This window comes from Phoca vitulina, unplaced genomic scaffold, assembly GCF_004348235.1.
Source record: "Phoca vitulina isolate PV1807 unplaced genomic scaffold, GSC_HSeal_1.0 scaffold2, whole genome shotgun sequence".
In the NCBI taxonomy this organism is placed as follows: Eukaryota; Metazoa; Chordata; class Mammalia; order Carnivora; family Phocidae; genus Phoca; species Phoca vitulina.
The window spans coordinates 43,784,788-43,799,403 of record NW_022589705.1 but is presented as its reverse complement, the minus strand read 5'-3'; the positions used below and the strand labels follow the sequence as shown (position 1 = coordinate 43,799,403).

General features: G+C 43.6%; 1 protein-coding gene across 1 annotated transcript in view; it reads right to left on the bottom strand.

The window, feature by feature from the left end:
• PTGER3 (prostaglandin E receptor 3) overlaps positions 1-13,187 on the bottom strand; it is a 105,891-nt gene extending 92,704 nt beyond the window's left edge. The window contains 1 exon segment of the mRNA XM_032426120.1: positions 11,677-13,187. Within this exon segment, the coding sequence (XP_032282011.1) occupies positions 11,677-12,570 (894 nt within the window). The 5' untranslated portion in view covers positions 12,571-13,187.
• Between the last annotated feature and the right edge of the window lie 1,429 nt (positions 13,188-14,616).

Sequence of the window (14,616 nt, the reverse complement as noted above, 5' to 3'; positions counted from 1 at the left end):
TTCTCCAGCCCAAGCCCAGCTGTCATCGTCTCTCACCTGGACAACTTCAGCACCTTCTCTCTGGTCTCCCTGCGCCTTACTCTTGCCTTTCTGCACTCCAGGACCTTTCAAAAACATAAATCCAATAATGTCACTCCCATGATTCAAACCTTCTAGCGTTCTCTTAAATTAACATCAAAACTCCTTAGTATGGCCTGATCCAGTCTGACCCCCAGCACCCTCTCTGATCTCAATTTACAGCACTCCACTCCCTCCTTCTCACTTCCCTTCAGCCACTGGAGCCTTCTCTCTCTCCCTCAAACACACCAGGTGAGGCCTTCGCTGTTCCCTCTGCCTAGAATGCCCTTCTTGTAGATCATCCATACCTGGTTCTTTACTTCATTCAGGTCTCAGCTTAAATGCTACCTCTCAGAGGTATTGTTCCCTGACAATCTATAAAAGTTCCCTAGGCTTCCTCTGTCACATCACGCTGCTTTATTTTCTTAGCAGTGTTTATCACAATCTGACTTCTAGTGTATTTGTGGATTGACTTTCTTCTTCTACTAGAATGCATGTTCCTTGAGAGCAGGAAACTAGTCTATGTCATTACTATAGTTTCAGCATCTAGTACTGTGCCTGGTGCATAGTAGATACTCAACAATCACTGAAAGCATGAATGGATAAATGAATTCTAAATGGTCCTCAGCTTTGATCCAATGTTCAAAATTGACAATGGAAAATAATACTGCTTGTTTAGTCACAACCTCAAGTCTCTCTAGGGAATCACTCAGCAGACAACCCATTCCTTGCATTCCTTGAGGAAAGGGCATGCCATCATCCTGTCGGGTTGTAACATGGTACCTGGCACACAACTGATATTCAACAAAGTGTCACTTAAATTAATTGTTACATCATGGCTTCTGCCCCTGACATTGTCAAGATAATTTCATGCTATTTTGCCATTCATAAATTTAGTGGAATTCCTTGATACCTAATACAGAAGTATCATATAACCAAAAAAAAAGTCTAATTAAGTTTAATACTGTTCCATATAAACCAAGGACTAGCGTTATCAACACTCCAATTCAACCAACATAAGGGAATTGAAATTTTTATAACAGAAAGAACAACTCAAGATGAATTGAGCTATCTGAGGCACGGTGGCTTGGAGAAAAGAGCTTGTACTTTGACTCCCAGCTTGGCCACATACTAGCCCTGTTATCTTAAGTGAATCACTCAACCTCTTTCAGCTTCCATTTCTTCATTGTCTATAAGTAGGAGCCAGTATGCCTACCTCTTAGGGTAACTGTAAGAAATTGAAACAAACAACTGTTCGTAAGATAGAGCCCAGCATAGTACTTGGCTATAAGAGAATTCTTTGTGCCCCATGAAAAGCAACTAATTTCCTGGATGTAAAGGTGTTCAAAGTTTAAACAATCTCACCAAGAATATTCTAGAAAGATATCAAACATTAGATGAGTTGTTCTACTAAATGACCTTCATAAGCCAAGAGATTTTATAATGTGAACCTTCTTATTTTACAAATATGGAACAGGAGTATAGAAAAGCAATACAACTTGCCCAAGATGAAATACAAATTCCTATTTCTAATCTTCAAGGCAATCTACAAATGCACTTCTCTCTCCCTCATCCTTCAATCCCTTTTGACTCATAACATTTCTTAACATTCTCAAACATATTTCAACAAAAACAGATTTTCTTACCATTCCTAGCACACCTGGTTCAATTTTTTTCCTCTGTTCATCTGCACAGACTACCTCCCCCCTCCCCCAACCAAGTACCAAACTATGGCCATCCCTTCTTTTCAAGTAACACTAAGGGGAAAGAAATTTTCTTTACTAATGACTCTACATCTCCATCTGACCTTAGTACTGGTGGGCTCTGATGCCCTGCCTCTCTAATGCAGGAAGCAACAACGGAGCGATATTTCTTAATACATAAAGTAGATCAACTCACTCCCTCACACAAACTTCTTAGTCGCTTTCCATCATACTTAAGATGAAAATATAAACACCCAAACAAAACCCACAGGGTTCTGAATAGTTGGCCCTACCCACCTCCCTGGCCTCACCTTGAAGGTTCTCACTCCAATATGTCCACTGGCCTTCTGTCCATTCCTTTGATGCTTCCACTCCTTCCCACACTGGACTTCACACACTGCTCCTTTTTCCTCTAAGTATCATCTTTCAAGATTCATCATAAGTGACATTTTCTCAGCAGACCCTCCTTAACCACGCCACATGCCACCAAGGGTTGAAGAAAGCATCCTTTTTGACATTCTCCCAAAGCACCTTTTTTCTTGCCTTCATAACATGCTTATTGTTTTAGTAATATATGTAAGGGGATGCAGAAGCTATCCCCCATTTCTCTATTCAGGTGGACAGAGCAAGTCACATCGGAGCAGACCTCACAGAATAAGAAGCAATTGCTTTGGTAAATGTAGAATGAACAGGTTACTTAGTGGAAATTGGTGTAACAAGAAAATCCACAGAACACTCCTGGTACACACCACTGATTGCTTAGGAAGAGGTAAACCATCATGCTTTCTGGAAAAAAAAAGGAGGGGTTGCTGACAGACTCACCTCTTCTCCCAAGATTTGAAGCTAAGAAACCTGGAGTAGAGTGACTTTGGCTACATTCAGTGGTGGGAAAAGACATGGAAAGTCTTAAAAGGAAATTCATTGGAAAGGAAAAGCAAACTTCTCAGGAGGTGATCTGAATACAACCCAGAGACTAAGGACCCAAGAAGGCTGGTTCCAGACAGTACGTGGCCTGAGGCCTGCTGCCCTCTGGGTCCATAAACTGTAGCACAGTGGTTATCCTCTGGGTAATCACTGCTGAGCTTTGTGGCTGTAGCTATGGGTGTGAATCAATGTGCTCTCTGACAATGGCGCCCAAGCACAGACCTACTACAGCCTGGATAGGGACATGCTTCAGCAGGGCCTCAGAGCTGCAGATGACCAGTAGCACTGCCCTTCTGCCCGGACAAGGGAGCACCATGTGGCAGTGAGAGCAACCATGGTAATGACCCATCAGCCTGGTGACATCTATTTATTGGCATCATTTTTCTTCACTGTCTGCTACCTCAGGAGATTGAAAGCTTCATGAGAGAAAATTGTGTAGCACAGATTGCACACTGTTTAAGAGTGTCATTCACCTAGAATATAATGTGAACAGTGCCCCCTAGAGTTGCATAACTGCTCAACGCGTACAATCATCGAAGTCAGCCCTGGTCACTACGGTACCACCAGGGTGAGCAGAATAGCAGGCACACAGCAAGCCCTCCAAAAATATTTATAGAATGACTGTATAAAAGAATGTGTGAAATACTTTGTTCACTTGCATACATTTCCTCTGCCTCTTCCGAGGAAGTCTTTGGGTGTTTTCTCTCACGCATCTAATACAGTATGTCCACAAGGGACAGTTTTATCTATTTCAAGCCACAGGAAGTCAGAGCTGAAAGGAAGGTTAGAGTTGATAATAGTTTTTACTTTACTGATGAGGAAGGGAAAACCAGAAAGATAAAGTGACTTCTATCATGTGGTGGTAAAGCCTAGACCAGAATCCCGGTCTTTTGCTCCCCAGTGCCTTATTCTCTCTGGGGCCCTCACCTACTTCTCTAGTCATCTTCTTCTGTTCTAATGAAGCAGAGAGGAGTGCTCACGGGGGCATTTCATCACTAACTGCCACTCGGGCCTTAGGACTGTTGAGGCACAGGAATGCAGATGTGCATGTTCTACCAGACCCATGCAAGGTGGTTGGTAGCAGGACATTATCAGGGAAATTTCCTACATTGAGACCATGGTGAAAGCTCCACCCTACTGTCTGGTGAATTCCCCCACATGCGTCTTATGTTTTACAATCTCTCAGCATTTTCCACATTAACAATATATTTCTTTTTCCAAATTTTCCTGAGTTACACCAACAGAAGCATATTCTCAACCACAGAAAATGACACTTATAAAGTTCAGAAGGTAGGGAAAAAAGATCAAATCTACTTTCAGGAATCAAATATTTTTCAGAAATATCAAAAGATTAGTGAAAAATATATCTTTTAAATTACACTTGAATTTTTGGAGGGTCAATAATTCTTAAAATAAAGAGGCTTGGGACACGTGGGTGGCTCAGTCAAGCATCTGTCTTCGGCTCAGGTCATGATCTCAGGGTCCTGGGATCAAGCCCCGCATCAGGCTCCCTGCCCAGAGGGGAGCCTGTTTCTCTTTCCCTCTGCCACTCCCCCTGCTTGTACTCTCTCTCTCTCTCTGTCAAATAAATAAATAAAATCTTTAAAAAATTTTTAAAAAGTAGGCTTCCAGCTCTAACTTGACCTTCCATTTTTTGTATTTTCAAGATTTTAAAAAATAGTACAGCTATTTGTACTTCTATTATATAACTTTTGCCTAAATTAGCTAATTTCCTTCTTTCTAACAGAGTTAAGGTGTGAAAAATCAAGCCTCCTCTTCCATCTCTGCCACTATCTTTCATTTTTAGATTTATGGCTCTTCAAATGCCTATCATATGGTAAAGTAATATTATACATGTTTAATAAGTTCCAAAATCACTCAATGAAATGTCTTTCTTATGAATGTTGCCCAAGGGACCATCTAGGAGGGCCACTGGATGGGAAAATCATACTCTGTGCTATTTATAGACCACAAATAATATTAATGTCTTGTCAGGACCTGGTCAAATTGTGAGACAATTTACAACTCTGCAATTCTCATGCTTGGGCCTCATTTAAGGATTGTGTAAACTCAGTCTTAGGCTGTGAGCCTAAATTCTGTGTAGCGTCAACATTAGTGGTCATCTGTGAAGAGAGGAGGACAACTGAGTTGCCAAATCTACCCTTCAGAAGTCTGCAGAACAATCTGACCAATGACAATAACAAGATGCACAATTAATTTGACTTAAACATTTATGTGAGGACAGGAGTCTCCAACTCGAAAAACAAGGGGGCACATTATGGACCTGAGGCAGAGGTCTTCAGAGGGCAAGGTAGTGGTTACACCTCCACATTTAGGGAAAGGGGAGATGGGACCCAGAATGTTTTAGATTTAGAGAGTTAATTAACTGGTAGCCATGAGGGGAAAAGGGTTCCAGAGCTGACAAAATGGTGGCAGGGGTAGGGGAGAAGGGATGAATTATAATACCTTGTAAAAATTTATGCACTTGAGATGGACCATTTTTCTTATTTTCTTTTTTTCTGAAAAAAAAAAAAAAAATCTGCACCGCACATTTTTCCCCCCAGTGAACTATAACTAATTGAGCTGTAAAACATCACTTGTCTCTTTTCTTCAGTTTCCTGGGGGAAAGGTTTATCTGAACACAAGAAATCAACATTATTATCCAGTAAAACATCATAGTGGTATTCATAATATTAAAGGGATATTCCTAATTATTCTCACATAGATTTACTTTGGTTTTCATTACAATCCTGTGAAACAGGCTGGGTAGGTGTTTTTATTCCTACTTTGCCGAAGAAAAGCAAATAGTTCACAAAGATAACAAGTAAATTGTCTAAAGTCATACAATTAATTGCTTACGTAACTGGGACCAGACAGTGTCTTCTGATTTGGGTGCTTAGATAGTCAAACAATAACCATATATTGGGCATACCTTGTATGGCATGCAATTATGACCATTCCAGGGAAAAGAACAAGACAACAAGACAGATACTGTACCTGGCCTCAGGAGGTCAATTAACCAATATGTCCGATGAAGTGTGACTCAGTCTATGACTGGGAAATGCAAGGTAGGTGCGATGGAACCAAATGGCCAGAGCATCCGATCAAATCTAGAGAGGATGAAGGAAGTCTTTTCCAATAAAATGACTTCTAACTTGAGACCTTAGACAATCCAGGAAGGGTGACTGCTTGGCAGCTATCAGTTGACTGCAGGGTGAAGTGGCCAATGAAAAAATGGAGAGACAAGAGTTCTGATTAAAGAGCACAGAGAATTTCTTGCACTCCAAAATGCTACTTCTGTGTGTGTGTGTGTGTGTGTGTGTGTGTGTGTGTGTGTGTGGTGTTCCCCTTGCTAAAGAAGTCACTCATTGTCCAACTGTCATTTCTGCATATGAATGAATTACTGTAAAATATGGGCATATATTTAGGCGTCAAGATAGAAGGGGAACCCCAAGGAACATCAGGCTCCTTTGGTTATCTTCTTTAATCTATGGAAGTTGAAATTTTCTAGGGAATAAGGCGTACTTGAGAGGCCATCTAATAATCCTCAAGAAGTATGGTGGGAGTTGAAATACAAACCTCCTACTTAGCTCTATGATAAGGAATTGAGGAAAATGGGGGAGTCAAAATTTGACATGTTACAGTTTTAGACCTTCGAGGTCTAAATGTGGAACAAATGTGGGGCACCTGGGTGGTTCATTCGGTTAAGAGAGACTTGGTTTCCTCACTTCATGATCTCAGGATCCTGAGATGGAGCCCCGTGTTGGTGTCCATGCTCAGCCGGAGTCTGCTTGAAACTCTTTTCCTCTGACCCTCCCCTGTTCTCTCTCTGTCACTCAAATCAATAATAAAATCTTTAAAAAAAAATATTACACAAATGTAATGAGTTTAAGGGAGGACTTCCCTCCCAACTTCCCTGCCACGCAAGGCCAGAACTGAAAACTGAAACATGACCCGGAATCCCTCACTGCCACCCCTCAGCACCCCAGAAGGAATCACTGTCTGTTACAAATGTGTGAAACACATATTCCTGAAGGTTATTCCCAGGAAACTGAGCCCATGGAAACTTTCATAATTGATTTCTTGACCTTTACACCTTTTTCAAAAGAGAAAGGCCAATGAGTCACAATTATATTACAACTCTAGACCATCTGAATTTCTTCAAATAGAATGGCTTAAGAACTGTTTAATTCTTGGCTCTCTCTGTTATACTCAAAATAAAAACTCTGTATTTTTTAAGCCCAGATTTATCTCATTAATCTTCAAGTTATATTGGTTTCTAGATATATCATTTAGATAATCCACCATCATCATACGTACTTTGTCTAAAACCCCAGTGACTCAGGAGCTCATTCTTACAAAAAAACAATTGGCCATCCAGTCTCCTTTCCAAATTTCCCATTCCTGTTCATTGAACCATCATTCTTCCCAGTAAGAGAACTTGAGAATAACATAAATGGGAAAAATACCTTAAATGTCTATAGGTCCTACCTCCATACTTTACAGATAAGAAGATATATATAAGTTGATCAGGGCCCACTATTAGAGCTAGAATTCCTGTCCTCTATCTAAGCAAAAACAAACAAATCAACAACAACAAAAACTGAAAATAAATGAAATCTAGTTCTAATATTCTCTATACTTGTGTTCTTTGAATGATGTAAAGAATAGTGGCAATCTTACAGGATGCAGTTAAATGGGATAATGGATGTGAAAATATTAACTGCAATGAAGAGGATAGATGCAGAAGAAATATTTGTCAATCAATCACTCCTTAAATCAACCATTTCTGATAACTTTAGTTCTCTATTACCTTTCCTTCTCTGACTCATCTCTTCTCACTGTCTCTACACTAAAGCCTTAACTGACTTGCAAAAGCAACTTGTAACTGATCTCTCTTTCCCATTTTCCAGCCCAAATCTATCCACACACCACAGCCCTATCAATCTTTTAAAAACTCTCTCCCCTTTTCAGAAACCCAAAATAGAAGTCCTATGGTTTACTGGCAAAAGAACGTTGTCCTCATCCCATGTTCATCCTAACAACCTCAGTATGATCCCATAAACCTTCTCAAAGCATTTTCCCATGGTTCTAGTGGACACGCTCTGTTCTGGTTCCTGGGCACACTCAATTCTCAGCTGCAAGGCCAAGCTCTGCCATCCCTCCTCTTCCCTGAAGTCTACACTGCTAAAGTCAGATGGACATTCTTCCCAGAACCAAAGGCACTAATTACATAAAATCTTGCATTGTTCTCTAATTGTTTCACTCATAAATGTGGGGTTTCTGCTTCTCTGAACAGATTATAGTTCTTTGACCAGTTTTCAATAATTCTACTTAATATCCCTTCCACAGTGCCTAAAGTATATTTTAATAAACAAACAAACAAAAGTAAAGAATTCTGAATAATCTCAATTCTTATAAAAACAAGTTAGAGAAGATTTTTCCTATAATGCCAATTCACATTTGTAATCATTTTCCCTCAAGCAACATCCTAAATAAGGGAGAAATTTACAGGCAGAGAAAATTAACAATTCCATAATACTTTTCTGTACTACAAACAGGGTTACCTCTATAAATAGTCTATTGCATATATTTGTCACACATGGTATATTTAAAGCAAGTTTCATTTGTCACAATAGATCAGTGATTCCTTAAATTTAAAAGAAGTCACATCCACATTGTGAAATATCTTCTTGAATTGAAGCATCCCTATTTGCATTTGTGGATACGGAGCAGAATTCGCAGGCTCAAGATTAAAGGCAAAAGTTTCTACGGCTGCTTTTATCCAGTTCCAAAGTTGTAGAAGAGAAACTTTGTTCCTCAGACCTCACTTTTCACAATGTTAGTTTTATATTTACTATTTTTTTTAAAGATTTTATTTATTTATTTGAGGGAGAGAGTGAGCGCACACGAGAGAGAAGGAGCAGGGGGAGGGGTAGAGGGAGAGGGAGAAGCTGACTCCCCCTGAGCAGGGAGCCTGACCTGGGGCTTGACGACGTGGGGCTCGATCCCAGGACTTCAGGATCACGACCTGAGCCAAAGGCAGACGCTTAACTGACTGAGCTATTTACTATTTTTAAGAGAGTGACAGTGGTAGCCACATTCCACCTGTTTGGGGAGGGTCAGGTTTACACAAAGACAAAATGTACTCATGGCTTTTGGTGAACAACATCCTGAGGTGATTCCTGTTTCTAGAAACTTGGCTATCATGTCTAATAACTGGACTAGTTGGTGAATTTGGGTAAAAAAATAAAATAATAATAAAAAGTCAAATAGATTGCATTGCTGAGTCAACTGGCTGATTCCAATAGGATTTGATGCCACATATAAACATAAAGCGACCACAAATAGTAGGTCATCTATCACAGTGACATCACTTCCCACTGTATTCTCAATTTCACATCTCACATTGTATTTTGTGAAGTTTTTGGGAAAAAGAAAAAAGTAAAAAAGTTTTGTTTACACCATGGATAAACCTCTATTTAAGTATTTATGTAACAGAAACTTGTTGCAGGTTAGACGTTTTCTTATTACGGGATCTCTTCTCTGCTAAGTTTTCCATCAGTAACATTGAATATTATTATAGTTGTGATAGTCTTCAAAATAAGATATACTCAGGGTCCTTTTATGTAAGGAGTGTGAATAATTAGATTACTATCCTACACCCAACTCAACAAAAACTAATAGGGAATCTATATTTTTCTGTAGTTATAAAACAGACGTAAAAAAAAGATCTTTCCCTTCAACATTAACACATTAAAAATTCAATTCACTAAGTTCTAGTGTTTTTATTCTTACAATTCCCTAACCTATTAAGAAAGCAGTTTTGCCAGTTTCTTTTCTTTGCAATAACTTTTTATTGCAGATCTTTCTGAAGATAGTTGAAGGTTTATCTTCGACGGTGCACAAAACAGAAGACAGAACCGTTTCCTTTGGTTTAAAAAATACCTACTTTGGAAACCATGAATTTCTCCTCTTTGATATGATTACATGTTGAATTTATTTCATTTTCAGTTTAATGTTTTTATAAGAACTGAATCAATACAGTGTCCACTAAAAAGTTGCAAACCAGTTAATATTTTTTGAATGCAGAAATTAAATAGGACTAGTTCCAAATATGTCTTTCTTAAGAGAGTGAGTTTTGCCACCCTAGCTTACAACTTTCAAAACTGATCTAAATTCTTAGGGCTACCAATCCCATGGCATTAGAATCAAACTTTTGAAATAAAAACACACTGCATAGTTTCTCTTCGTCTGGCTAACTGTAGAGGTAAGCATTTTATTCATATGATTTAATTGCATTTCTTTTAGGATATAAAGTGTGTGATAAGAGCAAACTCAAAGATATAAAGTGTGTGATAAGAGCAAACTCAGCCTCAAATGATAGCTGTGAAAAATTCAGATACTCTGTTTGCCTTTAAAGTTATGTTAATCACCACATTAATAAAGTGTTTATTTCTTAGAACTCTTTCCCCCTTCTGTTTGGCCACCTATATATCTCCAACCATAGAAGTAAATATGCCTAAAATTGGTGTTGGTCTTGATAAGTCATGGTGACGTCATCAGCCTGAGTTCCAGCTCCTGGAACGCAGAACTGTGACCACACAGTGACTTGTGAGCAACTAGGTCCCGACATAACTCTCCTTGTCACCACATGTCACTGATTTGGAGCCCAGACTTGTACTCTAAATATACTACACCAGTTAAACACAGGTATTCTGCAATACCTGCTTTGTCAAATGCAAGGGAGAGTGGGAAGGAAAAAGGAACTAAGGTTCTGTTTTTAAATACAAGGAATTTAAAACTAAATGTGGTGCACAGCAAGGTCAATATACTTAATACCACTGAGTTGCACACTAAAAAATGGTAAATTTCATGTTATGTATATTTCATCACCAAAAAGAAAAACAATATGAGAGTGGTTCTGCAAACCGTGTCCATGGGTTTCAGAAGTTTTTCACAACTGAGTAATAACGTTCCAGGTCCAATATATAATCACCTATAACTCTGCCACAATGACCAGGTCACTCTTTCTGCCATACCTCCTTAGTAAGCCAGGCTACTTGGAACCTAAACAAATATCCATTCATCAGGTATTTCTAAACAACACTTAGCCACAGAAATCTCTAGCTAAAAGTACCACAGAAGAAAATCTGGAAAGTACCAGGTAGGGTTGGGTGTTACAGAAGAAGCAAGTGTAAGCATCACGTGCTCCCAGGCTGTGCCCCTCTGTGAGGAGCTAGGAAGTGCCGAAACCCCTACCATCCTAACTCAGGACTGGCCTTGCCGCAGCGCTGCGTGTTCGGCACCAGGGCAAGCACAGCCTGGTCACAGAGTTCCCAGGCCTTGGGGTCCCACTGACGGAATGTCGGTTCAAACACTTCCTAGAGGGTACAGCACCATTCCAAAGGGCTGAGGCAGGCTGCAGCGGCAAGATGTGTCTTCACTCCTGCTTCCAGTCAAGAGTGAGCCTGCAAGAAAGGTTAGCCCAGCTCTGCTGGGGTAGCGCACACAGCCTCAGAAACTTCTAGACGGCTGTGCCTGCCTGCTGTCGCAGGTAGGGTACTTTCGCAGACTGAAAATCGCCTCAGCCTGCAAGAGGTATTGACACTAAGGAGAAAACGCATAGCACCAGGCTACAGTTGTCTCAGCCATTCAGCTCCCACTGCACCCATTAGAAACCCGTATCTCTGCACGAGCACTGAAATGACAGCTGGGCATCCTCCTACTCTCTCTGATTAGAATGTGAGCAGCCCTGTAGTCTCCAGTTGTGCATAAACAAAACCTAACACGATGCCTGGCACTTGAAAGGTGCTCAGCAAATAAATGAAGAGCTCAACTCTGAAGCCACAATCAAGATGGGGGGGCAGAGGCCTCTCCAGTCCTCTGTGGTTGCAAACACACCCCTGCAGAAGCTGCCACATCCAGAGGTTTCCTTTGCCCGCCGCCACGCACACCCACCCTGACCTCCGCACTCGCTGGAACTACGTACCAGCAACGGCGACCAGCAGACCGACAGCACGCACATGATCCCCATGAGTTGGATGGCCGTCTCGGTGGTGATCCGGCCCCACTGGGCGCCGGACTGCGACGCCGTGGCCTTGGCCCGGCAGCGGGACACCAGGGCCTTAATGGTGGCCAGGTTACAGGCGAAGGTAACGGCCAGCGCCGAGAGCCCCAGGAAGGCAAAGGTGGAGGCGAAGAAGATGTTGCCCCAGTTGTGCGAAGAGCTCGTCCCGTTGCCCCCTCCCCCGGTGCTAATGAAGCACCACGTCCCGGGCCACTGGATGGTGTACTGGCCTACGCCCAGCACCGGTAACAGGGCGAAGGCGAGCACCGCCAGCCACACGCCGAGCAGCATCGCGCGGGTGGCGCGCGTCTTCATGTGGCTCGCGTACCAGTGCGGCGCCCGGATGGCCAGCGCCCGCTCGACGGCCATGGCGCTGGCAATGAAGAGCGAGGAGAGCCCAAAGACAGTCATGGTCAGACCGAAGAAGGTGCACAGCCTCCCCGACGGGTCGAGATGCTCCCAGCGCTGCTTGGACAGGTACACGACGATGACCACCGGGCTGGTGAGCAGTTGCCCGACCAGGTCTGTGAGCGCTAGCCAGCCGATGCACAGCAGGAACGACTTCTTGCGCTTGCTCTCCCGCCGCCGGTAGCTCCGCGACACGAGCAGCATGGCCAGCGCGTTGCCCACGAAGCCGGTGATCAACATGGTGATCGGGAAGGCTACCGACACCGAGCCGCAGTCCTCGCGGGGGTCCCGGGAACCCGTGAGGTTGCCCTGCGCCGCGGCGGAGCGCTCGGGCGCCCACATGCCCGGGTAGGAGTGGTTGAGGCGGGTGCAGAAAGGGGCGCTCCCGTCGCCCCGGGTCTCCTTCATGTTGGCTTCGAGGTGAGGAGAGGACGGCGCCCGGAGAGCAGCAGCGGGAGCTGGCGGACGGGGCGCGGGCGGCGGCGAAGGTCGGTGTCCACCCGGACTGGGGCTAGGGCTGGGCTGCCCTCCATGATGCGGGGCGTAGCCGCCGCCTCACTTCTTTCCTCTGGCCGTGGCGCCTGGGCTTTCAGGCAGCCGCGCCGTCTGCTCGGGGAAGCCCGTAGCTCCGAGGCGCGCGAGGTGCGGGCCCCTTCTATAAGGCGGCGGAGGGCGGGGCGCCCGGGGGTGTGGGCACAAGTGCGCCGGGAGGAGGATGGAGAAGCAACTGCGCGCGTCTCTTGGCTGCTGCGTGACCGCTGTCCTGGCCGCCTGGCCTGGAAACTCCCCGGAGGACTCCGTGCTCCGACTCCTGGCCGGACGGGACGCCTAGTCGGTCCTCCCTTCGCTGCGCCGCGCCTCCTCTTCTTTGCCAGAGGAGCGGCCGCGGGCGGCCCGGGCTAAAATGTCTCCCCGCGCTTCCAGACCCCAGGCAAGTTGCCAAGGCCGACCTGAGCGCCCGCCCCTCTCCTTACCCACCCACCGACGCTAATGTAGGGACCGGATCCTCCTCCTGAAGCTCTTTTGTAACCCTGGCAAGTGTAACTCACCTGTTCCTAATCAATCCAGACCGACCACACTCTGCATAGTTGAATGTGAACTTTTCTCCCTTTCTGTACTTGGGGACTCCAGAATGATCATGAGCCGACCAAGCTGCTCTGTTGCCAGGGGGCGCTCTGAAAATATAAAACTAATAGTGCCTTGCGACAAAGGGAATACGTAAAGAGAAACAAAATCAGAGAGTGGATTCAAAGATGAAATCTCAGCTATCGCTCTCCACCTAAAATCTCCCCCTCCCCCTGTTAAAAAATTAGCTAGGGCTAAAGTGGCTAGAGGCAGGTGGCAGCCACTTGCCTGTCAGATAGTGAAATCAACTGCCGCCCGCCAGCCTATGGGAGCTGGAGTGACTGGGGTGCGGAGAGAAGCACGCTCTTCCAAAGCCTCCAACCACTCTCCAACCCTTGCCCATTCTCATACAGTTAGGACTAGAAACTGCAGTTAGATGTTAGGAAGGTCTTCACATTTAGTGAAAATGGGCATAACTGTCTAGTAACATCTTCTATTAAACCAGTATTTAGTGTGTTTTCACAAGCAGTTTCCCGTTTGATCAGAGATCTTCCAAGGTCCTGTTGCTATTATTACCCCCCTTTGACGATGAGGTACTGAGGCTCCATGAAGTTAAAGGCTATGCGCAAAGTCTTCCAGCAATTCTCCAGCCTCCGTCTTTATAGTGTCGTTTGCGTGGATACCATAACCACTCTTAGCAGGTGAAGACCAATAGTAGCATTGTTTCCACATTTTGGAAGGGTCTGGATTTTCTGCCTCTTCACATTGTCCAGGAGATGAAAAGATTTTAAAATATTTGTAAATTTCATTTTTTCCTCATATTTAAGAAATTAAACCTGATCATATAGCTGTATGAATACCATTACTCAGACTTCAGACTGACTTCTGGAGCAAGCCCCCTTAGTTCCTTTGCCTTTCCTAGCTTAGTTGTTATCTTTTTTGGCTGTATGAATGGTAGGTGATGAGAATGGAGCATGTTCTCACATTCTTTCTGTGCTGTTGTATTGATTCTGTATGAGAGCTTGAAAAATATCATTATAGGATTTATATAGTTTTAAATTTTTAAAGATTTTATTTATTTTTGTGAGAGTGCGAGAGAGAGAGAGAGCACGAGCAGTGGGGGAAGGGGGTAGGAGCAGAGAGAGAAGCAGAAGCAGACTTCCCGCTGAGCAAGGATCCTGATGCTGGACTTGATTCCAGGACCCTGGGATCATGACCGGAGCTGAAGGCAGACGCTTAACAGCCTGAGCCACCCAGGCACCCGGATTTATACAGTTTTTATTTTTTTAAGATTTTTTTTATTTATTCATTTGAGACACAGAAATACAGAGAGAGAGAGAGAGAGAGAGAGAGAGAGAGCATGAGGAGGGGGAGAGGCAGAGGGAGAGG